The 25,208-nt window shown below is 31.5% G+C and overlaps 2 protein-coding genes and 1 non-coding gene across 6 annotated transcripts; all 3 read right to left on the bottom strand.

The window, feature by feature from the left end:
• Nucleotides 254-3,500, bottom strand: LOC109825590 (F-box/LRR-repeat protein At4g14103-like). Its single transcript, XM_020392451.1, has 3 exons — nt 2,157-3,500; nt 1,895-2,056; nt 254-620 (listed from the first exon to the last, which is right to left on the bottom strand). Exons 1-3 carry the CDS (start codon nt 3,060-3,062, stop codon nt 324-326), a joined length of 1,365 nt encoding a protein of 454 aa, XP_020248040.1. The 5' UTR covers nt 3,063-3,500; the 3' UTR covers nt 254-323.
• On the bottom strand, nt 6,089-6,162 carry TRNAV-AAC. The gene has a single exon. It is a non-coding gene; the product is annotated as a tRNA-Val (tRNA).
• On the bottom strand, nt 6,370-25,066 carry LOC109825309 (histone acetyltransferase MCC1-like). Of its 4 annotated transcripts, none has more exons than XM_020392143.1 (7): nt 24,972-25,066; nt 23,752-24,004; nt 22,945-23,089; nt 7,878-7,977; nt 7,561-7,789; nt 6,986-7,056; nt 6,603-6,786 (listed from the first exon to the last, which is right to left on the bottom strand). In XM_020392143.1, exons 2-7 carry the CDS (start codon nt 23,868-23,870, stop codon nt 6,743-6,745), a joined length of 708 nt encoding a protein of 235 aa, XP_020247732.1. In that variant the 5' UTR covers nt 23,871-24,004; nt 24,972-25,066; the 3' UTR covers nt 6,603-6,742. The 4 variants fall into 4 exon arrangements, with proteins under 4 accessions (XP_020247730.1, XP_020247732.1, XP_020247731.1 ...); XM_020392142.1 differs by having other exon boundaries at nt 6,926-7,056; XM_020392141.1 differs by lacking the exon at nt 6,986-7,056 and having other exon boundaries at nt 6,370-6,786.

The raw sequence follows: 25,208 nt of genomic DNA on the forward strand, positions 1-25,208 counted from the left end.
CAATGTACAAGTATTATGAAATATACAGTACTCTAGAAATCTGTCAACTGATATTGCTTGCCTGCAACAATGTACAAGTATAATGAAATATACAGTACTCTAGAAATCTGTCACAGTCCTATGTATATATATGACTAGATTTACTACTTTCAAACAATTACATGATCTCAAGAATCACCCATACAAAAAAAAAGCATGAAATATCACAGAAAAGGTAAAATATTGCATTCAACCATTAAATTATACAACCAGATACATGAAATTAGTTACACATCACAAACTCCACTCCAAATGATGTTATGAAACAGAAAACAGGAAAGCTATCAAACTGAAGTACAGTATTCAACTCTAACATTCTTCGATGCCTTTCGAAACATTGAAACTTTTTGCCTAAACTTAGCATGCTCCAATCCATCCTTTGAAGGTACAATGGTCATCTTCTCCAGTGCATGAGCATTGTTCAGCAAAAACTTGATTAGATCAAGCCCAGTCTTGTTCTCATCAATGTATTCAAGTTTCACAGTCTTCAGATTTTTCATTTTGCCATTTATGTTCAGGTTTCTTTCATCTTGATCACCACTGTTGTCATTAGAAAATCCTCGTCGCAGCGATTGGGATGGCTAAAGAATTAAGAGTATGAAATCTAATTAGTTTCTCAGATGATGATTGTCAACAAAAACAACATGCAAATTAAGCTACAAACAACTAAAATGAGAGAGAATTGAAATTTATATTGATATTTTCTACATTGCATTAGAAACTTAACACGTTCAAATGCTAAGGGGATTGAACAGTTGCTTGTAACATAGATGAATAATAATTTAAGTAGGAAAACAAAACAATCAATGTAACATAGACGAATAATAATTTAAGTAGGAAAACTTAACACGTTCAAATGCCAAGGGAATTGAACAATTGCATGTAACATAGATGAATAATAAATTAAGTAGGAAAACAAAGCAATCAAAATGAATATTAACACATGTAAAATCTGGCAAGTGCAGGCTAAAGAATGTGACTCATGGATGTAGAAACAGCTCCTAAAAGCTAGAAACATGATGAGGGATAAGATGAGAAGTGTTGACAACTTATTGAATGCAATTAATGGTAGCTGTGTCAATGGCAATATCAGTATATCGTCGATTTACAGGGTATTTTTTCAGCAACAGGCTGTTTTGTCTGAAGGATCAGGGACTATATGGGGGGAGGGGGGTGGCATTTCCCCCAAACATTCATTCATCCTGTGGCTAGCTTCTCTCTCTAGGTTACTCACGCAAGAAAGATTGTGCAAAATGAGAGTGTTAAGCTCAAATCAGTGTATATTGTGCTCAAGTGATCGCCAAATAGAAACCTGTCAACATATCTTTTTCGATTGTCAATACTCTGCGAGTGTTTGGAGAAAAGTGATGGAATGGCTGAAATTCAACTGCAATTGGAACCAGATTTTCAATTGGTACAACAGGAACTTGAGGGGAAAATGCTTCAAAAAGAAGTTGAAGAGAATTGCTCTGTCAGTATCTGTTTATCTGCTATGGCAAGAGAGAAATCAAAGAATTTTTCAGCAGAAAGCTCGTGGACCTGAGCAACTATTTCGTGCGGTGAAGATCTGTATATACACAAATATTTTGAATGAAAATATACCACATCATATGAAAGATTACAATGAGAGTTCGTAAAAGAATGTTGACTTGGTTTATATAACCAGTCTTTGGCTTTCTTGTAACTTTGATGTGCGCATACATTTCCACACTTGGTGATGAATAAAGTTCTCATTCATTGACGTCGACCAAAAAAAAATCTACTGTAAATATAGTAAGAAATAATTCTAAATAAATTGAAACTTGTATAACAAAAAAAAACGTTAATAGTTTGGAGAAATTATGGAAATGCTTACTAGGATTGAAACTGTTAGAATTTCCACATTGACACAACTCCTAAGCAAAGGAGACACCAACTGGACACAATCTTCTTTCCTCACAAGTAAGAGAACCAATTCCTTCACATTCTCTCCTTGTGCTTTCATACATTTTGATAAATTCCTCACTCTACAAAGTTGCTTCAAAATTTGAAAAAACAAACAAACAATTAGTGGTTAAGTAAGAAACAAGTAATAAATTAACTTGGTTAACTTAAGAATTTTGGGAAATTTCTTGTACCTCAATGCACCATGGAGATAGTGTTAAAACCTTTGCATTCCCAACCATTTGAACTAATTTCACCAAGAGTGGTGAGCATTGTTCATCACTTTCATATGCACAAGATTTTACATTCAAATTCAACACTACTTCAACCAAAGATGGTAAATTCACAAAACAATGTAGATTGACAACTTCACCAATATAATTAAAACACTTCAAATTCGATGCTGAAATCTTCATCTCTCCCGGGCTCACCCATTCACAACCAAACACAGTCAATTTCTCTAGACTTTTGCTTTCAATCTCTAGAGCATCAATTTTGCACTTCTCAATCACAATCTCTTCAATCAACATACAATTTTCAAAAACACCCTTAAAGAACTCCCCCTTCATCAACGGAACCGATCTGATCTCAAGAGATCTCAACTTCTTTAGTCCAACTGGATGAGGCAACTCAAATGCATAGTCACTCATCCTCAAATTTAAAACACTCAATGATCCACACCGAAACACCAAATCAGGGATTTTAGATAACCTTCCTCTAGGCAATCCAATATCAAGTTCTTGAACATCATGATCAATTGCAAACTTTACCCAATCCTCAACACGAGGCTCATAACCTCCGTAATCTTCCATTGAGAGGTGAAACTTACGTAGCCCTTCACCGGAGAAAAGCTCTAGGGTTTTGTCCACAAAGTCACTGAATGCTTGCTTTCTTCCTCTTGATTTAGGGAAAAGAGAGAAGTCGAAGTCTAGAGAAGGAGAAGAGGCATAAATAAATCGCCATCGCTTTGATAGTGTGCTTGTTGCCACTGCTTCTTTCATTGGGAGGAAGGAGACGATGAGACTGCAGAGATCATCAGAGAGGTTGCTAATAAAGTCGACGTCATCGCTTCTAATTGGAACAAGATGCTTTGTTCTCATGATGATGATGATGAGATCTCACCTGGCCTGTATAAGAGGGTGCAAAGGTCTTGTTTAGTGAGTAAATGTGTAGGTGTTCAAAGTGTGCTAGGGTTTTCCTAGGGTTTTTGTGGGTAATTAGGGCTTTAAAGGTCTTGTTTAGTGAGTAAATGTGTAGGTGTTCAAAGTGTGCTATGGTTTTTCCAGGGTTTTTTGGGGGTAATTAGGGCTTCAAAAGAAGAATACAGGTGATTTATGCAAGATGGTTAAAAGGGTTTTGAGGATTGGACAATGAATGGTGATTGGAGGGCGAAAATCTTCAAAGTGTGCTAGGGTTTTTCTAGGGTTTTCGGAGATTAGGGTTTTTGGAACTTGTTATATATAAAAGAAGAATATAGGTGATTGATGCAAGGTAATTGAAAGGTTATAGCTATGCATATATGATGAATTGTGACAGGGTTTGTTTGATGGAGATTTGGCTTCTTTGATCGATTCAGCGAGAAGGATTATATATAGTTTTGTGAGAGATTAGGGTTTTGAATGATACCTCATTGTGGAACAACTCTAGTCTTATTGGCCCAGTTTCATGAAAAAAGATTTTGTGGGGCCAGGCAAATATTTTTTTTAATTACTCTTCTAATACAAATAGGATACGCGCTAGGCCCTCAAATTGGAGAAAATATATAGGTTATAAAATATGCATATTGGAGAAGAAGAAAAAAAGTAAGTAATTTTTAATTGGTAGTCATTCGTTTAGAGGTTTTATGCAAGTCCTGAACAAATAATAGATTCATCTGCAAGTAAAATAAATTAGTCTTGGAGACAGGATTTTTAAAAAATAAAATAAAGATAATTACCTTTGAAATATAGGCCGGGAAAGTAACAATGTTATGTATTCGAGTATTTCCTAAAGTTGAGGACATTATACATAACATACAATGTTATGTACAACTAAGCATGTGTACAAGTTGAATTATATTGCTAATCGGTTGGATGGAATAAAAACTATCTTTGCAAATATTCTGCAAATGTTTGTGACATATCATTTGCATAGATCATAATAAATTAAATAACTCAGATCAAATAACACATCCATCTAACTTGCAGAAAAATTAGGATTGAACAGTCTTCTGATCGTAAAAGATTTATTGGCTAATTAGGTAAATCTTTCCGTAATTTAATTTTATCTGAAGTACTAAATATAATTTATTTAAATTTTACACAACAGTCAATCTCCAATGTAACATGGATTCAAGAGGCTTCAACTATAATCATAGTTCTTACCCATAGATCGATATGGAAATTATCGACAAGCAATGCTCTCTAAATAAGAAATTATCCAGCAAAGAAATTGTGGTTAATAAGAAAGAAAAAAAAACTCAATCCACTGAAATTTTGTATTTTGTATAATAGATTTAAACAATTAACATGAAAATTGTTAGAATTATGAAAATTTTAACTCATATACCCCAAATATAGAAAAGAAAGGAATGATCTTTAATTAGGGAATTTTAATTTATTTTCCCCAGTAGAATTGCAATCCTATCGGGGCAAATCTTTAAAATAACAAAGAGAAAATGGCAATAAATCGTACCTTAAAAATCGTGAATAACCAACATGAATTCAGAGAACATGAAAACTCCAAGCTGCTGATCGATGAAGTAAACAAATTGGTCGTGAAAGAGTTTAAACCATTTTTTCGATATTTTAAGGAGTTGCAGCATATATTAAATTGGTTGGATTTGTTTGACGCAAGTACTGAGAATTTAGACGGTTGTTGCACAAAATACAAAGTATGTTGTCAGAAGGAATTTAGTGGTGTTGGAGTACAAATCTTATCAGAACGTCTCGCATGCGAATAAGATGTTCTGTACCATATAAAAGGGGCGTCTAAAAGCAGTTTGGAGATTTCAATTGTTTTTAGTGTTTTTTATGCGGACTACGCTGATAAAATATGTATGCAAAAAAGATATTGACAAGACTAGATATGAATCGAGACTAGATAGGGGTCCAGTAGGACTCTTGGTCCCTCTCTCCTCTAGACAGAGGGCCTTCCAAATTGAGGCAATTTCTTTTGAGGTTTGCTAGGTTTTCATGTGCACAAGCAAATCTGATGCAAGCTTAATCTTTATGGTGCGATATTTTGTATATAAAAGTCGCTTGTCACATGTAGGAATAAACATTAATGTAATGTGTTTTACTTGTTTGGCCATGTAACAGAAGGTATGAGTTTGTAAAAAGACAAAGAAATAAATAATGAATTGAAAGCACCATTTGAAATTGAACTAGAATTGAGAAATATAAAAAGAAAATTAATATGCGTACTTAGTAAAAGGTACGCTCTATGTTCATCTCTTAGTCCTGTAATCCTGCAATATGAGGGAAATGTGAACGCGTATTTGTACATTGTAATTTTAATAAAGAAAAATCATTTTCTAAACTATGTTAGTCTAATAATTTTTAGACAATTATAAATTTTCTAGTACAACTTAACTGTTCTATGTGAACTGAACTGATTAATTTCTAATTTTTCTTTATCAAAATAAGACATAACAATTTAATCATAAATGGTTATGATTTAGGTAGTATTGTCTCCGTGATTATTATTTAGGAAGTAGTGGAGATTGTTTATAGTAAGAGCAATATAAATGATAAGTGATTTGATGATAATTAAACATTTAAATTTTCCAAAAAAAGGGGCTAGAATTATATAGACTTAATGGGACCATTAAAGTTTGATCCATGTATTTATCTCTAGTTTATAAGGATTCAGAGAAGCCTCAACCAAGTGAAGGTTAAAATATGGATTAAAATCAACTTATATAAATAACTTTCTCAAGACTCAACTGAAAACACTAAAAATATATAAAATTCAGTAAAAAAATTAAAATAAGAATGAATGAAACTGGCTTTGCTCGGACTCGAACCAGGTGAAGGTTAAAAACACGGATTACAGTCAACTTATATAAATAACTTTGTCAAGACTCAAGTAAAAACACTTGAAAAATATAAAATTCAGTAAAAAATAAAAATAAAATGAATAAAACTGGCTTCGCCCGGACTCGAACCGGAGACCTTCAGTGTGTTAGACTGACGTGATAACCAACTACACCACGAAACCTTGTTATTACACAGTGCAAAATTGTTTTTAAAGAGATCGATTATTACTCCTTCAAAAAAATCATACCTTCCAACTATTCTTCTCCAAAGCCCACATGACATAAATTTTACCATTATCTCACGTATTCATAGATCATCTTATGAAACAAAAGCATATTCTTTTATGCTTTACAAAGACCAATTATCATAAGTCCCAGACCATATTCCATTGCATAAAGGGAAAAAATAATTTTATTTCCTCCAAACTTCAAACTAAGATACAACAGCTAAAATTCTACAAAGAAGACATATGTGACGAATGTGCATGAAGCTCAAAAACAGTTATACATGTATAATACATTATGTAACACTAAATTGACTGAAAGCAATGAGATGGTCACGCAATCATCCAAAATTTTGAAGCAAGCCTTCGATATACCCAGATCCTTGATCCCATTGCTTTTAAACAGCGTCGCACATAGGACTATCTGGACTCAAGATTCTCGAGTTTTGTGTGACTAGGAGAGTACTGGTTTCTTTACACTTGGACCATCTTGAAATCTTCCTCTCATCGTTATTCCAGAATTTCTCTGACAGGGACTTCAATATGCCCTTAAAGTATGCTGCAACTGCTGCCATAATTTGCCTGCATTAAGAAACATGGGAAAACTGTTGAGGGATACCAAGGAGAGGAGGGAGTTGAGTATATAAACCACACGATAACTTCTTGAAAGCAAATTGAAACAAAGGTAGCTTCATCGTATGGACGAAAATTGCAGATAGACCCCTTGATATCGCCCAGTTGTGGATAGATAGATCCCATGCAGTTCTATTGTTGCACATACCCCTGATTGAAATATTCCGGCTCTTTTGACTCTTAGAGAAAGAGAGATTGTTTTTGTTACCAATAGACCTCCTGGGGGTAGAAGAGTCAAAAGAAATTCACTCAGGGTTTCTATCTACAATTATATTACGTAGATGGTAATGGCACGAAGAAAGTCAAATGCGGTAGAAGATTAAATAGCAGATGTCCGTGCAGAGCCTCTGCCAATGACACACGTTTAATAAAGGAAACAAATAGTCCATTCTATGCACAAATCAAGGTTCTTAAGAGTGCTGGTGGCTTAAAAGTCTTTTGCTCTATACTGAAGATTTCCCATGAATCACCAAATTAGGGATTTTAATGTTAAGGGAAGTTCAAAGCTTCATAATTAAATTAAATTATCTCTCTACATGACACCTTGAAAGAGATAACTGCCCATACTACATTGTTTTGCCATCTTACTTCTATTGAAGTTGATAAAAAGTATATAATTACATATAATGTCAAGCACACTTTCAAATCACCAACACCATGCTACAGTTAAATAAAAATTATACGGCAATTATTATTCGTTCAGAGTAAAGAACATTTACTTACAGCGGAGAGCAAGGAGCTTGGCCACCATTTACATAGTAAACAAACAAGTACGAATCATAATGTTGCCCGTTTATGTAGTAGAATTCCTGTAACCTTTTAACAAGCTTAAAGAGCATTTTCTTATAAAAATGGATGGCTGGATGATTGTAAGCAATAACATGTAGATAAACGGCTCTGCAACTTGTAATACTCGAAGCATATTTTATAACTTCTTGGATAAGTGAAGTAGCTGCAGAACATAAGATTAAATGAATACAGTCAATCACGTGGACAAAGTAATACTCGCTGAAATCCGAAATATGATATAATATATCAACCTATTCCAAGGTTCCGATAATGTTCGGCCACACCGAGAGTCAATATATACACTAGCGTTGCATCTTTCCTCGAAATATCATATAGTAGAAAATCATCCACCTGTGTGAAACAGTTACATATGCAGATATTAGCTAGTTTAGACATTTTTGGGAATTTTGCATATAAACCCAAACTTTTACCCCCACTTACCTTAAAACCACGTAGTTCTATGTATTCCATTTTGATTCAAGGGCACGTAGTTCAATATTTGCGATTTTCATGGGTTGTAAACCACGATTTGTGTCCATTTTGACGCAATGGAATTAAGCACAATTACTATAAAATTCACGATTTTCATGGACTATAATCCACGAACCCAGAGGCAATTAAATAAACGTAGTTCAAAATTCGCGTTTTCATGGACTATAACCCACATTTTTTGTCCGTTATTGCCAATAAGCTATGCTTATTTCAAAATTCTCGATTTTCATTGGCTATAACCAACGATTTTTGTTTTTGTCAGTGTTGACCCACATAAAAGTTTGCGATTTACCGGCTATAACCGACAATCTTTTATTTGCTTTTTGCTAATTTTGACCAAATGACAATTAATTACGCGTAGTTCAAATTTCCAATTTCCATGAGATATAGCCCATAATTTTTGTTCATTTTCATCCATTTTGACTCAATGGCACATAGTTCAAAATTTACAATTTTTGTAGACTGTACCTCACGATTTTTATTCATTTTCATCCGTCTTGACTCATTGACACATAGTTCAAAATATGCAATTTTCATGGGCAACAACCTGCAATTTTTGTCCGCATTTGTCTGTTCTGACGTAATGAAAATTAAGTATGTTACTTCAAAATTTCCTATTTTCACGGGCTAATCCACGATTTTTGTCTATTTTTGTCCATTTCGACCCAATAACAATTAAGCACATTTACTTCAAAATCACGATCCATGATTTTTTTTTCATTTTTGTTTATTTCAACACAAAATTAAATACATGTAGTTCAAAATTCACGATCAAATGGGTTTAATCAATGATTTTTATCCATTATTGTCCTAATGGCGATAAAGTATGTGAATTTCAAAATTCTAGATTTACATGGGGTACACCCACGATTTATTATCATTTTTTATCGTTTAGACCTAATAAGAATTAAGTCTACACCTTTTAAAATACCCAATTTTCATAGGCTATAGCCCACAAATTGTATACATTTTCATCCATTTCGACTTAATGGGAATTAAGTATGCATATCTAAAAGTTTGTGATCTATGGGATACAACCCACAAGTTTTATCTATTTTTGCAAATTTTAACCTAATGGCAATTAAGTACACATAGTTAACAATTCTCAATTTTCATGGCTGATGACCAACAACTTTTGTTCATTTTCATATGTTTTGTCTTAATGACATATATAGTTCAAAATTTATGATTTTTATGGACTATAACTCATGTTTTTCGTTAACTTTTCTCTGCTTCGACCTAATGACAATTAAGTATGCTTATATCAAATTTCATAATTTTCACGAGCTATAACCCACAACATGTTTTCGATTTTTCTATTATAACCCAAAGGCAATTAAGTACACTTCTTCAAATTTCGTAACTTCATTGGCTATAATCCAAAATTTTTGTTTTCCATTTTAACCCAATGGCAATAAAGTATGCATATTTCAAAATTCACGATTTTTGTGATCTATATAACCCACAGTATTTGTTGTTTTTCTCTATTTCTACTCAATGGGAATTAAGTTATATGTACACCAAAAGTTGCAATATTATCGGCTTTAACTGAAAATTATTCTTCGTTTTTGCCAGTTTCAACCCAATGACTAGTCTCCTATGACTTTTTGTTTATTTTCATTCATTTTGATATAATGACACATAATTCAAAATTTATAATTTCACGGGCTATAACACATAATTTTTGTTCATTCTTCTCTGTTTCAGCTCAATGGCAAGTACATACACTTCAAAATACATGATTTTCATGAGTTATATCCCAAGATTTTTGTAGGTTTCGACATATAGGCAAGTACTCTTTGTTCAAAATTTGTGATTTCATGGGCAATAACAACTACTTTTTGTCTGTTATTGTATGTTTAAATCTTGACCCAATAGCAATAAAGTTTACACAGTATAAATTCTTAATTTCATGGGTTGTATCCTACGATTTTCATTCACTTTCATCTTTTTCGACTCGATGCAACATAGTTCAAATTTTTAGATTCTTATGGAATGTAACGATTTCTATCAATTTTTGTGTCTCGACGCAATGTAATTAAGAAAGCTTAGTTTAAAGTCGCTATTTTCATGGGCTATAACCTAGAATTTTGTCAAGTTTGGTGAATTTCAACCTAAAGTAAAGTACATGTAGCTCAAAATTCGTGATTCCATAGGCTATACAACACATGTTTTTGGTCTGTTATTGTATGTTCCGACTCAATAGCAATAAAGTATGTGTATTTCAAAAAAAATTATTTTCATGGGCTCTTATAGTTTTTGTTTGCTTCGAGCTAAAGAAAATTAAGTATAGGTACATCAAAATTTGTGAGTTAATGAGATATAACTCATAATTTTTATTAGTTTTTGTCCATTCCAACAAATGATAATCAAGTATGTGTAGTTTAAAATTCTTAATTTTTCATGGGGTATAACCCACACTTTTTGGCCATTTTCATCGATTTTGACTCAATGGCACCTAGTTCAAAATTTACGATTATCATGTGTTATGACCCATGATTTTTATTCATTTTTATTCGTTATGATTATGTAGTTCAAACTTTGTAATTTTCATGGACTATAGCACATGGTTTTTGTTCAATTTTGTCGGTTTCGATATAATGGAATTAAGCAGGCTCATTTCAAAATTTATGATTTTCATGGGCTATATAATCCATGATTTTCATAAATTTTGTCTACTTCAACATAAACACCATTAAGACGTAGTTTAAAATTCGCGATTTCAAAGGCTATAAACCCAGAATTTTTATTTGTTTTGATCCATTTTGACCTAATGACAATTATGTACGTCTAGTTCAAAATTCTTGATTTTTATGGTCTATAACTCACTTTTTCGTTCATTTTTATTCATTTCAACTCGATGGCATGTAGTTCAACATTTATGATTTTCATGGGCTATAATCAATGATTTTTGTCCATCTTTATCGATTTCAATCGAAAGGTTATTAAATGTACTTTAAAACTCATGGGTTATAACCCATGTTTTGCCTCTGTTATTGTCCATCTCAACTCAATTGTGATAAACTTTGTATTCTCAATTTTCACGGGAACAAACAATTTTTATTGTTTTTGTCCGTTTCGAACCAATTGATATTAAGTACGCGTACATCAAAACTTGTAATTTTTATGGGTTATAACTTTTTTTCCATTTCAACCCAATGGCAATTAAGTAGGTGCAGTTAAATTCTTAATTGTCATGGGCTATGACCTACATTTTTTTTTGTTCATTTTCATCCATTTCGACTCATTAGCATGTAGTTCAAAATTTATGGTTTTCATGGGTTAAAACCCACACAATTTTTTCCCATTTTTGTTCTTCAACCCAAAGACAATTAAATACACGTAGTCAAAATATGTTATTTCATGAAATATAACCCACAAATTTTGTCCGTCATAGTCTGTTTCGACTCAATAGCAATAAATTAGTCGTAGTTCAAAATTATAACCAACATTTTTTATTATTTTTGTCTATTTCAACCAAATGGGACTAAGTATACATACACAAAAATTTACGATTTTATGGGATTAAAAACCCACAATTTTTATCTTATTTTGTCCATTTTGGCTCAATGACAATTAAATACGCATAGTTCAAATTCATGATTTTAACGGACTATAGCTCATGATTTGTTGGTTATTGTCCGCTAAGACTCAATGGCGATAAAGTGTGTATTTAAAAATTCTCTATTTTCAAGGGCTATAATCCACAATTTTATCATTTTTGTTCATTTCAACCTAATAATAATTAATTATGCGTACGCCAAAATTAACGCTTTATGAGATATTTTACACAGCATTTATCTATTTTTGTCTACTTTCAACAATGACATGTAGTTCAAAATTTGCAAGTTTCATGGACACTGATAGTTTCGGTTTGTTTTTGTTCATTGCGATCCAACGACAATTAAGCTTATTTCAAAATTTGCGACTTTCATTGACTATAACCCGTGGTTTTTGTCTATTTCAACTAAAAGGAAAATAAATACACGTAGTTTGAAATTTGTAACTCATGAACTATAAACCACAATTTGTCTGATAAAGTATGCGAATTTGAAACTTCTAGGTTTTCGTTTTTATTTGTTTCACCCAATGGGAATTAAGCGTACATAAAAATTTGTGATTTTATGAGCTATAAACCATAATTTTTTCTATTTTTGTCTACTTCGACCTAATGACAATTAAGCACATTTACTTTAAAATTCGCAATTTTTGTAGGCTATAATTGCCTACTAATATCAATTTTTTGCCTATTTCAACCCAAAGGTTATTAAGCACACAGTTCAGAATTTTCAATTACATAGGCGATATAATCCACGATTTTTGTTCGTTATTGTCTGTTTTAACCAAATTGTTTAAAGTATGCATTCTAAGATTCTCGATTTCATAGGCTATTGAACCCACATTTTTGTTCTTTATCATCTATTTCAACTCAATGTCATGTATGTCAAAATTTACAATTACCATTTGTTAGAACCCATTTTTTCTCTATTTTTGTCCCTTTTGATCCAATGAAAATTACGTACGTTTACTTCAAAATTTGTGATTTTCATATGTTATAAACAACAATTTGTCCATTTTTGTCCATTTGAATTTTGCAATTATCATGAGCACCCATTTTTTCCATTTATATTTGTTTTGAGCAGATGACAATTAAATAAGTTTACTTCAAAATTGGTGATCTTCATATGTTATAACCAACAATGTTTGTCCATTAGGCTATTTGAACCAAACCTCAACTAAGTAAACTTAGTTCAAAATTAGTGATTTCATAGTCTATAAGTCATGCTTTTTTATTGTTATTGTCCATTTCAACTCATTGGCGATAAAGTATTGATAGTTTAAAATTCATGATTTTAATGGGCTATACCAACTATCTTTATTGTTTATGTACGTTTTGAGCCCATGGTAGTTAAATACGCTTTGAACTTTGCAATTTTACGGACAATAACCCACAATTTTCATCTAATTTTCCATTCTGACAAATAACAATCAAGTATGTGCAGTTCAAAATTCTCAATTTTCATGGACTATAACCCACGTTTGTAGTCATTTTCATCCATTTTGACTCAACGAGAAAATTTGAGATTTTCATGGGTTATAGCCCATAATTTTTTTAATCTATTATGACTCAGTGACACATAGTTCAAAATTTACAATTTTCTTAAGCTATAACCCATATTTTTTGTCTACTTTTCTCTTTTTCGACACAATGAAATTAAGCACACTTACTTCACAATTATCATGATTTTTTATATTTTTTCTATTTTAACCAAAAGGCAATTAAGTACACACACTTGAAAATTAACGATTTCATAGGCTATAATCCATGTTTTCTGTCCGTTATTGTCTGTTTCATCTCAATGACAAAGAAATATGTATTTTTAAACATTCCCAATTTTCATTGGCTATTTTTTAACATATTTGACCATATTGACTCAATGTAAACTAAATATGTGTACGTCAAAATTTGTAATGTTATTGGCTATAACCGACTATTTTTATTTATTTTTTGCACTTCAACTTAATGACAATTAAGTATGTGCAGTTGAAAATTCAAGATTCTCATGGATTATAACCTAAGCTCCTATTTCGACTCAATAGGACATAATTCAAAATTTGTTATTTTCATGGGTTGCAACCCATAATTTTTATCTATTTTTGTCCATTTCGACCCACTGGCAACTAAATAGGTGCAGTTCAAATTTTTTGATTTTGATGGTTTATAACCACTTCTTTTTGTTCATTTCCTACAATTCCAACGTGTTGGCATGGAGTTTAAACTTTGAGATTTTCATGGGCTACATAATTCACGATATTTCTCCACTTTTATCTATTTCAACCTAAAGGCAATTAACACGTTCCAATTCAAGATTTCATGGGCTATAAGCCCTTGTTCGTTTCGACTTAATGGTCATAAGTATGCATATTTAAAAAATCTCGATTTTCATAGTTTACAACCAATAATTTTTTATCTTTTTTGGACCAAAAGAAAACTAAGTGCGTACATCAAAACTTGCTTGTGGGCTATAATCTAAGTTGCATGGAAATGGGTATAGGTGCAGGTATGAGACACGACAAATTAGTGAAATGTAGGGTACGGGGACACAGCGTAATATATATATAATATATATATACTTATATATATATATATATATATATATATATATAATAGAAAAATGGTATGCTTGGATACCAATTACAATTATTGTGTTTGGTAGTGAGGTGTCTCATTCCCATTCACTCATTCAATTAGGGGGACCACATTTAAGCCCAGTGAATGTGAATCCCCCTATTTGAATGAGTGGGAGATAATATAGCAACTCTGCACTACCAAGTTCACAAATTTTGTGTTGGTACCCAAACATACCAGATTCCTTCATATAATCATATATAATATATATATTACTATAATATTATATATATATATATATTATATTATTATATTATATTATATATATATAATATGCCACCTCTACTTACATGCACAATTTTGTGCTTGGTACCAAATCATACCCATATCCTATATAGTATATTATATATATTATATATATTTATATTATATAGTATTACTATATATTATATAATATATATTTATATATTATATATATATACGTACGTGTACGCTATATGTATAATATAACGAACGTATATGTATACTATGATATACCTTACACATACGTATGTATATATATATATATATATATATATATATATATATATACACACACACACACACACATATATATATACACATACGTATGTATACATATACATACGTATGTACACACATATACATACGTATGTACACACACATACATACGTATGTATACACATATACATAGGTATGTACACATACATACGTATGTATATGTGTACATACGTATATATATATATGTGTATACATACGTATGTGTATGTGTATACATACGTATGTGTATGTGTACATACGTATGTGTATGTGTACATACGTATGTGTATGTGTGTACATACGTATGTGTATATGTATACATACATATATACATATATATATGTATACATACGTATGTATATGTATACATATGTATGTATATGTATATATACATATGTATATGTATACATATGTGTATACATATATATACAAACGCATATATAACTTACAGAAGATCCTTATTATTTGTCAATTCATGTGCTATTTAAAATTAAGTTCCTATCATATTTTTAAAGCTTCTTTTATTATAGTGATTATTATAAATTGGAAACTACTTGTTTTTTGACTAGACAATCAAAACCAACATTTTAAATCATAGTTTTTAACTTGAATACAGGCTGAGAGTCTGAGACAGCTGGACCTATGTCTAATAAGTTTCAAAAAATGAACATGAAGTGTAGGATATAAGTCCAAGAAGTGTATGACAAGTATTTTAAATTAAAACATATATCATATAATTGGGTATTTTCCTGGGTAAACTTATGCATACATCTAATAAGGAGTGTCTATGAAATTTAGGTATGGATAAGAGTCGGGTACGTGTTGGGTATGCGTATGGCTTCATGATAGAAGTACCTAGGTAACATAGGCTATAATCCACAATATTTATCCGTTTTTGTCAATTTTGACCCAATGGCAATTAAGTAAGTGTGGTTCAAAATTCTCGATTTTCATGAGCAATAATCTATGTTTTGTAGTCATTTTCATTCATTGTCTCAATAACACGTAGTCTAAATTTGCGATCTTATGGGGTTTAACCCATAATTTTTATCTAATTTTGCCAATATAAACCTAATAGCAATTAACTACACATATTTTAAAGTTCGGATCATGGGCTATAACCCATAATTTTCATTTATCTCCATCCATGTCGACTCCATGACATGTAGTTCAAAATTTGCAAGTATCATGAGTTATGCTCCACAATTTTTATTCACTTTTCCAGCTTTGACCCAATGGCAAATAAGTACGCTTACTTTAAAATTTGCAAATTTCATTGGCTTCCCACAATTTTTTTGTTTCAACCAATAGGCAATTAGGCATATGTATATAGTTTAAATTTTACAATTTCATTAGCTATAACCAACGAATTTTCATCGTTATTGTGTTTCTAAAGTTTTCGTATTTTAAAATTCTCAATTTTCGGGCTATATTCCACGGATTTCATTCAATTTCATCTGTTTCAACTCGGTGACCATAGTTCAGAATTTGCAATGTTCATGGTCTATAACGCGACTTTCGTCCATTTTATCTCTGTCTTGACATAATGAAATTTAGCACGCTTCAAAAATCATGATTTTCAAGGGCTATATTCCATAATTTTTGTGCAAATTGACCCAAATGCATTTAAGAACACAGTTCAATTTCACAGGCTACAACGCCTATTTTTTGTCTACTGTTGTCCATTTTGGCTTAATGGAATTAAAGTATGCATGTTTCAAAATTCTCAATTTTCATAAGCTTTAACAACAATTTTTATAGTGTTTATCTGATTTGACCCAATGGAAATTATGTATATATCAAAACTTGTGAAATAATAGGCTAATAACCCACAATTTCATGCGTTTTGGTCTATTTCAATCCATTGCAGTTAACTACGTTTAGCTCTAAATTTTCAACTTTCATGTGATATAAATAACATTTTTTAGACATTTTTATCCATTTTGACTCAATGACACGTTCAAAAATTGTGATTTTCATAAACTATAATACACAATTTTTATTCATTTTATCCATTTCAACTCAATGACCCATAGTTAAAATTTGTGACTTTCATGGACTACAACATAAAATTTTTATAAGATAGAACCCACAATTTCTTTTTTATTTTTATCCACTTTCACGTAATCGCTCAAAATATACAATTTTTGCTATTTCAATCCAAAGGCAATTAAGAACACGTAGTTCAAAATTCGCGATTTTATTGACTCTAACCCATCGTTTTTACTCATTTTCATCCACTTCAACTCGATAGCATGTTTCAAAATCTGTGATATTTCATAATCTGTATCCTACAATTTTTATATGTTTCTGTCCATTTCTACCCGATAGCAATTAAATACGTGTAGTTCAATATCGTAAATTTTCATGGACTATAATCCATAACTTTTTTTCTATTTCAACCAAAAGGCAATTACATATACGTAGCTCAAAATTCGTGATTTTCATAGGTTAACTAACGTTTCTTATCGTTTTTTACCATTTCAACCTAATAAAATTTAAGTAAGCATATATTATTTAAAATTTACTATGTTATGGGTAATAACCCACAATTTCTATTCATTTTTGTCCATTGACCCAATGGCAAGTAAGTGTGCTTAGTTCAATAGCAAGTAAGTGTGCTTAGTTCAATTGAGAATTTTCATGGACAATAACCCATTTTGACTCCATGCTACATAGTAAAAAATTAGGGATTTTTCATGAGCTCTAACCAACAACTTGTACGCATTTTTGTCCACTTCGATAAATGTCAATTAAGTACGTTTAGTTGACAATTCTTGATTTTCACTGTGTAAAACCCATTGTTTGGTTCATTTTTCATCTATTTCAACTCGATGGCATGTAATTCAAAATTTATGATTTTCATGAGCTATAATCCATAATGTTTGTTTTTCCATTTCAACTTAAAGGCAATTAAGTAAATGTAGTTCAAAATTCGAGATTTCACAGGCTATAAAACACATTTTTGTTCGTTATTGTTCGTTTCAACTCAATGACGATAAAATATGTGTATTTCAAAATTGTCAATTTCATGGACTATAACCAATGATTGCTTATTGTATTAATACATTTTGATCCAATGAAAATTAAGTATGCATATGTTAAAACTAGCGATTTTATGGCCTATAACTCATAATGCTTATCTATTTCTATCTAGTTCTACCTAATAGCAATTAAGTACATGTAGTTTAAAATTCTTGATTTTTTGTGATACCCCATACTTTTTAGTTATTTTTGTTCATTTCATCTTAGTGGAACGTAGTTTAAATTTGTGATTTTACGGGCTTTAACGCACAAATTTTATCCATTTTTGCCAATTTCCACAAAATGGCAACTAGGTACGCGTGGTACAAAATAATGATTTTCATAGACTATAACCCACGATTTTTTTATTTTAAAATATTTCAACCCGATGGCACATAGTTCAAAATTTACGAGTTGAATGGGCTATAACCCACATTTATTGTTCGTTATTGCCTGTTTTGACTCAATGGCAATAAAGCCTTCGTAGTTCAAAATTTTGATTTTCATGGGCTATAATCCAAGATTTTTTATCTTCTTTTTCTTGTTCCAACACAATGGGAATTAAGCATGCATGTGTCAACAATTTGTGATTTTATTGGATATAACCAACAATATTAATATGTATTTAGCCATTTTGACCCAGTGGCAACTAATTATGCGAAGTTTAAAATTCTTAGTTTTCATAGGCTATAACTCATAATTTTTGTCTATTTTTATTTGTCTCAACTCAATAGCAATAAAGTATTTATATATAAAAGTTATTGGTTTTCGTGGCCATAACCCTTGAATTTCTCCCCTATTGCAACCTAAGGAGAATTAAGCATGCATACATCAAAACTTAGGATTTTTATCAGATATAACCCATAATTTTTATCTGCTTTTGTCCATTTTGATCCAATAGCAATTAAGTACGCATAGTTCAATAATCCCGATTTTCAAAAGCTATAACGAACGATTTAATCATTCTTGTCCATTTTGGCCTTATGAGAATTAAACACGTGTACATAAAATTAGCAATTTATAGGCTATATAACCCATAATTTTTATATGTTTTAGCCAATTTCAACCGAATGACAGTTAAGCATTTCTTATTTTCATGGGCTATAAACCTATATAACCCACAATATTTGTTTGTTTTCATCCTTTTTGACTAGATGACAAATTTTCGACTTTCATGGGCACCAAAGATTCTTGTTTATTTTTGTTCGTTTTGACCCAATTGGCAATTATGTATGTTTACTTCAAAATTCACAATTCTGATGGGCTATAACCCACCATTTTTGACTATTTTAACTGAATCATAATTAAGTACACAGTTCAAAATTCGTGATTTCATGGCTTATAACCCACAATTTTTGTCTGATATTGTACATTTCGACCCAATGACGTAAAGTATGCGTATTAGAAAATTTCTCGTTTTCATTTTTGTCAATTTCGACCCAATAGGAATTAAGTGTACATCAAAATTTGAGATTTTATGAGCGACAATCCACGACTTTTGTCTATTTTGTATGTTTCAACTCAAAAAGTAATTAAGCACATTTACTTCAAAAATCACGATTTCATAGGTTACAACTATGAGTTTTGTCTGTTATTGATCGTTTTAACCCAATGTAAATGAAATATGCATATTTTCAAATTCTTGATTTTCATGGACTATTAACCATGATTTTTCTAATGTTTTGACTACTTTGACCTAATAGGAACTAAGCAATCGCATATCAAAATTGGTGATCTTATAGCCTATAGCCCACAATGTTTATCACTTTATCCCTTTTTCCCCATTTCCATCAAGTAGAGATGAAGTCTATGTAGTTCAAAATTCTCAACTTCCATCGCCTATAGCCCATGATTTTTTTTTTCATTTTCATGAATTTCGAATCAATAGCTTGTAGATCGAAGTTTACGATTATTATGGGCTATAATCCATTATTTTTTCCCGTTTTTGGCTGCTTTGGTCAAATGTTAATTATGTATGTTTACTTTAAAAAATTTGCTAATTTCATAGGCATCATATAATCAATGATTTTGTCCAATTTTTGTTTAGTTCTAACAAACGCAATTAAGTACATGTAGTTAAAAAGGTTTTTTCCCCCATAAACCACCTTTGAAATAAGGTCATTCTATAGAAACCACATTTATTTGTCAATTTATACATAAACCACCTTTAAAGGATTTTTTGTTGCAATCAACCACTTGGACCCTCTTTTCAATCAAGCTTTTTTGGTAATTGACCCCAACTAAACTCAATAAAGGATCATCTCTCTAATAGACTTGATATTTAACAACTAATTATCACAGAAAAATGAAAAAAAACTTGACTGTAAAAAGTAAGCCCATGTAGTATTGCAACTAAAAACCATTTCAAGTAGTTTACGTATAAATAAACAATCAAAGGTGGTTTCTATAGAATGATTCAATTATAAAGGAAGATTCTATAGGGAAAAAACCTCATTTAAAATTTCTGGATTTCATGGGTTATAACTCACTATTTGTACTTCGTTTCAACTGAATGGCGATAAAGTGTGTGCATTTTAAAATTCTTGATTTTCATGGGCTATCCAACATTTTTTTACTACTCTTGCCTATTTCAACCCAAATAAAATTAAGTATGTGTACATTAAAATTGCAATTTTATGAGCTAAACTATAATTTTAATTCGTTTTTGTTCATTTCAAAACATGACAATTAAGTACTTGTAGATCAAAATTCTTAATTTTTATGGACTACAACCACATTTTTTTAGTCATTTTCATCCATTTCGACAAAATGGATGTAGTTTAAAATTTATGATTTTCATGGGCTATAACCCACAATTTCTTTTTATTTTCATTTCGACTCAATTGCATGTATTCAAAATGTGTGATTTCCCTGGGTTATAACATTATTGTCTATTTCGACGGAATATAATTAAACATGTTTACTTCAAAATTTACTATTTTCATGAGCTATTAATCTACATTTTTTCAAGTTTTGACTATTTCAACCCAAAAGCAAGAAAGTACATGTTCAAAATTTGCAATTTCATAGGCTATATAACCCACATTTTGTTATCATAAGTTCCGACTCGATGGCAATAAAATATGTATTTTCAAGTTTTCAATTTTCATGGGCTATAACCCAAACCAATGATCTTTTATCATTTTTGGTTGCTTCGACCCAATGGAAATTAAGTATATTTACATCGAAATTTGACATTTTATAGGTTATAATATACTATTTTTATTTGTTTTTGTCCATTTCGACCCAATAGCAATTTAGTTCAAAATTCCCGATTTTCATGTATTATAACCCATGTTTTAGTCAATTTCATCCATTTTAAGTCAATGTGTGTCGTTCAAAATTTATACTTTTAATGGCAATAGCCCACAATTTTTGTTCATTTTCTTTAGTTTTGACTCAATGGTACGTAGTTCAATATTAAAATTTTTATGGACCGTAATCCATGATTTATGCCCATTTTTAGCTGTTTCAACCTAATGGAATTAAGCACTCTTCAAAATCCACAATTTTCATGTCTTATAATCCACAATTATGTATACATTTTGGTTTATTTTAACAAAGGCAATTAAGTACACATAGCTCAAAATTCACAATTTCATGGGTTATAACATATGTTTTTAAGTCATTTTCATCTATTTCGACTAAATGGCACATGGTTCAAAATTTGAGATTTTTCATAGAAATCCACAATTTGTATCATTTGTGTTCATTTAAGTATGTGTAGTTCGCAATTCTTGATTTTAATGGTTTATAACCAGCTGTTTTATTCCATCCATTTCAACTTGATGGCATAAAGTTCAAATTTTGCCATTTACATAGGTTATAATCCACAAGTTTAGTTCATTTTTGCCTATTTCAACTCAAAGGTAATTAAATACACGTAGTTTAAAATTTGTGACATAATGAGCTATAACCCACATTTTGTCACTTATCATCTGTTTCGGCCCAATAACGATAAAGTATGCGTATTACAAAATTCTTGAATTTAACAAATGATTTATTATCATTTCTGTCCATTTCAATCCAATGTAAATTAAGTATGCCTGTATGTGTACATCAAAACTGGTGGTTTTATGAGCTATAACCAACAGTTTTTATCCGTTTTTGTCCATTTTATCCCAACGGCAATTAAGTATGTATCGTCCTAAATTCCCAATTTTCATGGGTTATATAACCCACAAAATCTGTTCATTTTCATCCCTTTCAACTCAATGATATGTATTTCGAAATTTGCATGTTTCATGAGCACTAATGGTTTTGAAAAAAAATTCAGCTTCAATCCAATGCAACTAATTATGCTTACTACAGAATTTGCGATTTTTATGGACTATAACCCACGATTTTTGCTAATTTCAACCGAAAGGAAATTAAGTAAATGTAGCTTAAAATTCGCGATTTCATAGACTATGTAACCCACAATTTGCCTGATATTGTTCATCTTGACCCAATAGCAATAAAGTGATGCTTATTTAAAATTCTCAGTCTTTATTTTTGTCTATTTTAACCCAATGAAAATCAAGTAAGCATACATAAAAAATTGTCATTATATAGAATATATCCTACAACTATTTTCCATGTTTTTCTGTTTCGACCGATGTATTATTAAACATAAAAAACATACTACAAATAGTATAACTACGTAGAATAGGGAACCTAAAGTATGCAGTTATACACCCTATTGTATGTAGCTATACACTATATTATGTAGTTATACACCCTATTGCATGTAGCTATACACTTGGTAGTGTTCTAAAGTAAGTGAACTTTGTATTTCATGTGTACAAAAACATACAGAAGTCTCTGTGTTTTAGAATAAATGGAAGTGTTTATAAGCAAAAAGCGCCCACTTTCAAAGGGAAATTACAAAAAAAAGAATGGTTTACATGAACAATAGAACGTTCAAGCCTGCCTTTTGAATTTTTCATCAAACAAGGTCACACAGGTTGACCTGTTAATGACAAATATATCCTCATTTCTTCCCTTAAAGAAAAGATAAAGAGCATTTTTGCCATTAAACGGAAGGAGGGTTTGAAGTGTTAGTTCTTCAGCGAAATTTTCTACCATTTCTACAAATCTTAGGGGGGCTTTATGAATTATGACTCTTTACTTACCTCACTATCTCTTGCTCCAACAGTCCTTGTGGTGACAAATCCAACAAGTTCATCACCTCGCCCATCAAGCTCGTTAACGACAACAGCAGCCCAAGAGACGATGCCATGCTCGTTAACAACATTTAGAAAGAATTGTCTCTCATAGCTATAACAAATATTCAGCAAAGTAAATTGCCTATAGGCATTTTTGGACGATAAAGTTTCACAGAAGAATGAAGGGTTATTTCAATATCACTCCCTCAAATCTTTCATTTTGAGATTAGTCCCCCAAATCTATTGGAGATTGTTCCCAGATCATACAAGCTATTTGAAATTAGCCCCTCCACATTAGCAATCATTTGGTTTTATTTTTATTTTTATTTTTATTTATTTTTTTGTTGGGGGGGGGGGGGGGGGGGTTGAAATGAAATAACACTTATACAGTTTCTAGTACCAATACAAACCTGATTCCAAGCAAGAGAGAAGAATGTTGATGTTTATTTTGGTGGCTATAGAGAAGGATTTTTTTTCCCCTATCTCAAAAGATGAAGCAGAAGCCAGAGAGAGGGAAACCTGATGTTTGGGGCACGGGAGTATTTAGTGAGGTTAGTTTGATAATTTCTCATCCATAATAAAGCACTAACCAACCATGGTTAATAGATTGGATGGATTTTGTAACGGGTGCACTAATTTTAAATATCATAATGATTGGGGGACCTGATAACAATCTCAATGTTTGATGGACTAATCTCAAAATATGAAAGAGTTGAATACTGATAGCGAAATAACCCATAAATGAAAAAAGTGTACCATGTGCAATGGAATCACCTTATTGGAAACAAGGCAGCATGGATTTGTTCAAGAGCATCAAGATCAGAAGGCTGCATTGGCCTATAAATAATAGTTGGAAAATGTATAGTTTTTGAGTCCAACATGGGAAGAAACATTACTAATCCCCTGAAAGCAGATATTTCTGAATAAGATGCATGTACAACTCCCTTCCCATCTATGCCAAATTCACTTCTTGAATGTTTCTGTCATCACTTATACACATTGTATCCTTTTGACCTCTGTTAGATCACTGCAATTTTCAAACAAAATATTAACTCCGTATAATCCCTGCTTATCAGACAACTTTAAGGTTTTTCATATGTTTCCAAAAGCAGTAGCTCTGTGCTTAATGTAAATAATTCTTCTACTCGTCTATGAGAACTATTATCAGTTAATAGTACAATGAACTAGTCTAAATGAGAAACTGAATTGGTTATCTGGCATATGCTACAATAGCACCAAATTCAATAGATCCCAGGTTACAACACCCATTATTATCACTTTAAATACTCACTTTCGCCGTTTATTCTACTTTTGCACTTGACAAAGGCCCATATATGAGGAAACATTGAATGTTCAGCTTTTCACAAGCTTTATCAAGAACCAAGTAATATAACCTTTTAAGCTATGACAAGTATAATTATGATGCACAATAACTATAGCAAAATATTCAACAAACTTGCATTGCTGTCAATGATAGAGACGCGGGGTGGGTGGTGATCCCCCCCTAATTTCCAGAAAGAACTTGAGAGGTGTACATAATTCCCCGAAAAAATACTTAATATATCATAATTTTTAGAGATTAAACTACACAAATTCCAGTTTCATTGTTGATTTCTCTCATAGCTACAATAAATGTTCGCATGGTAATTTCCAGAAAACTCTGCGGTGTACATAATTCCCAAAAAAATAACTTAATTCAAATAAAATCCATTAAAAACCCAAAGTAAGAGGAACGAGGCTTTTTTATGCCAAAGGAAAAGATGATTCCAGCTTAAACGTACAAAAATGAAACCGATGAAACTAATCAAAATCCCAGCTGACCCCAAAATTTGCAGCTTTCATCAAAATTTTTACGAAAAATCCAATTTTGACATCAACCAAGAATCACATATTACAAATAGCAAAATAACCGACCAATTATTCAATCAAACAACGACAAAATTATGAAATACAAAACCAATCTAGCTCAAAATTAATCTAAGAAATGGGTTTACCTTAACAACAACAGATGCAAAAGAACCGAGGTCGGAACCTGTGATCCATCGATGAATTATTCGAGAAGAAGAACGAAGATTGAATTGCTAATTGGGCCGTCAGAGGATTTTGACCCGAACCGGTCGCTATTAAAAGAAGGGTGGACCATCGTAGAGGTTTCTAATGCGCCGGCGGAATAGGTTAAGGGGAACGGTCAATGCTTCCACCGTTCATAAATTCCGTTCCCGTTTGAATAA

This window comes from Asparagus officinalis, chromosome 10 (assembly GCF_001876935.1).
Source record: "Asparagus officinalis chromosome 10, Aspof.V1, whole genome shotgun sequence".
In the NCBI taxonomy this organism is placed as follows: domain Eukaryota; kingdom Viridiplantae; phylum Streptophyta; class Magnoliopsida; order Asparagales; family Asparagaceae; genus Asparagus; species Asparagus officinalis.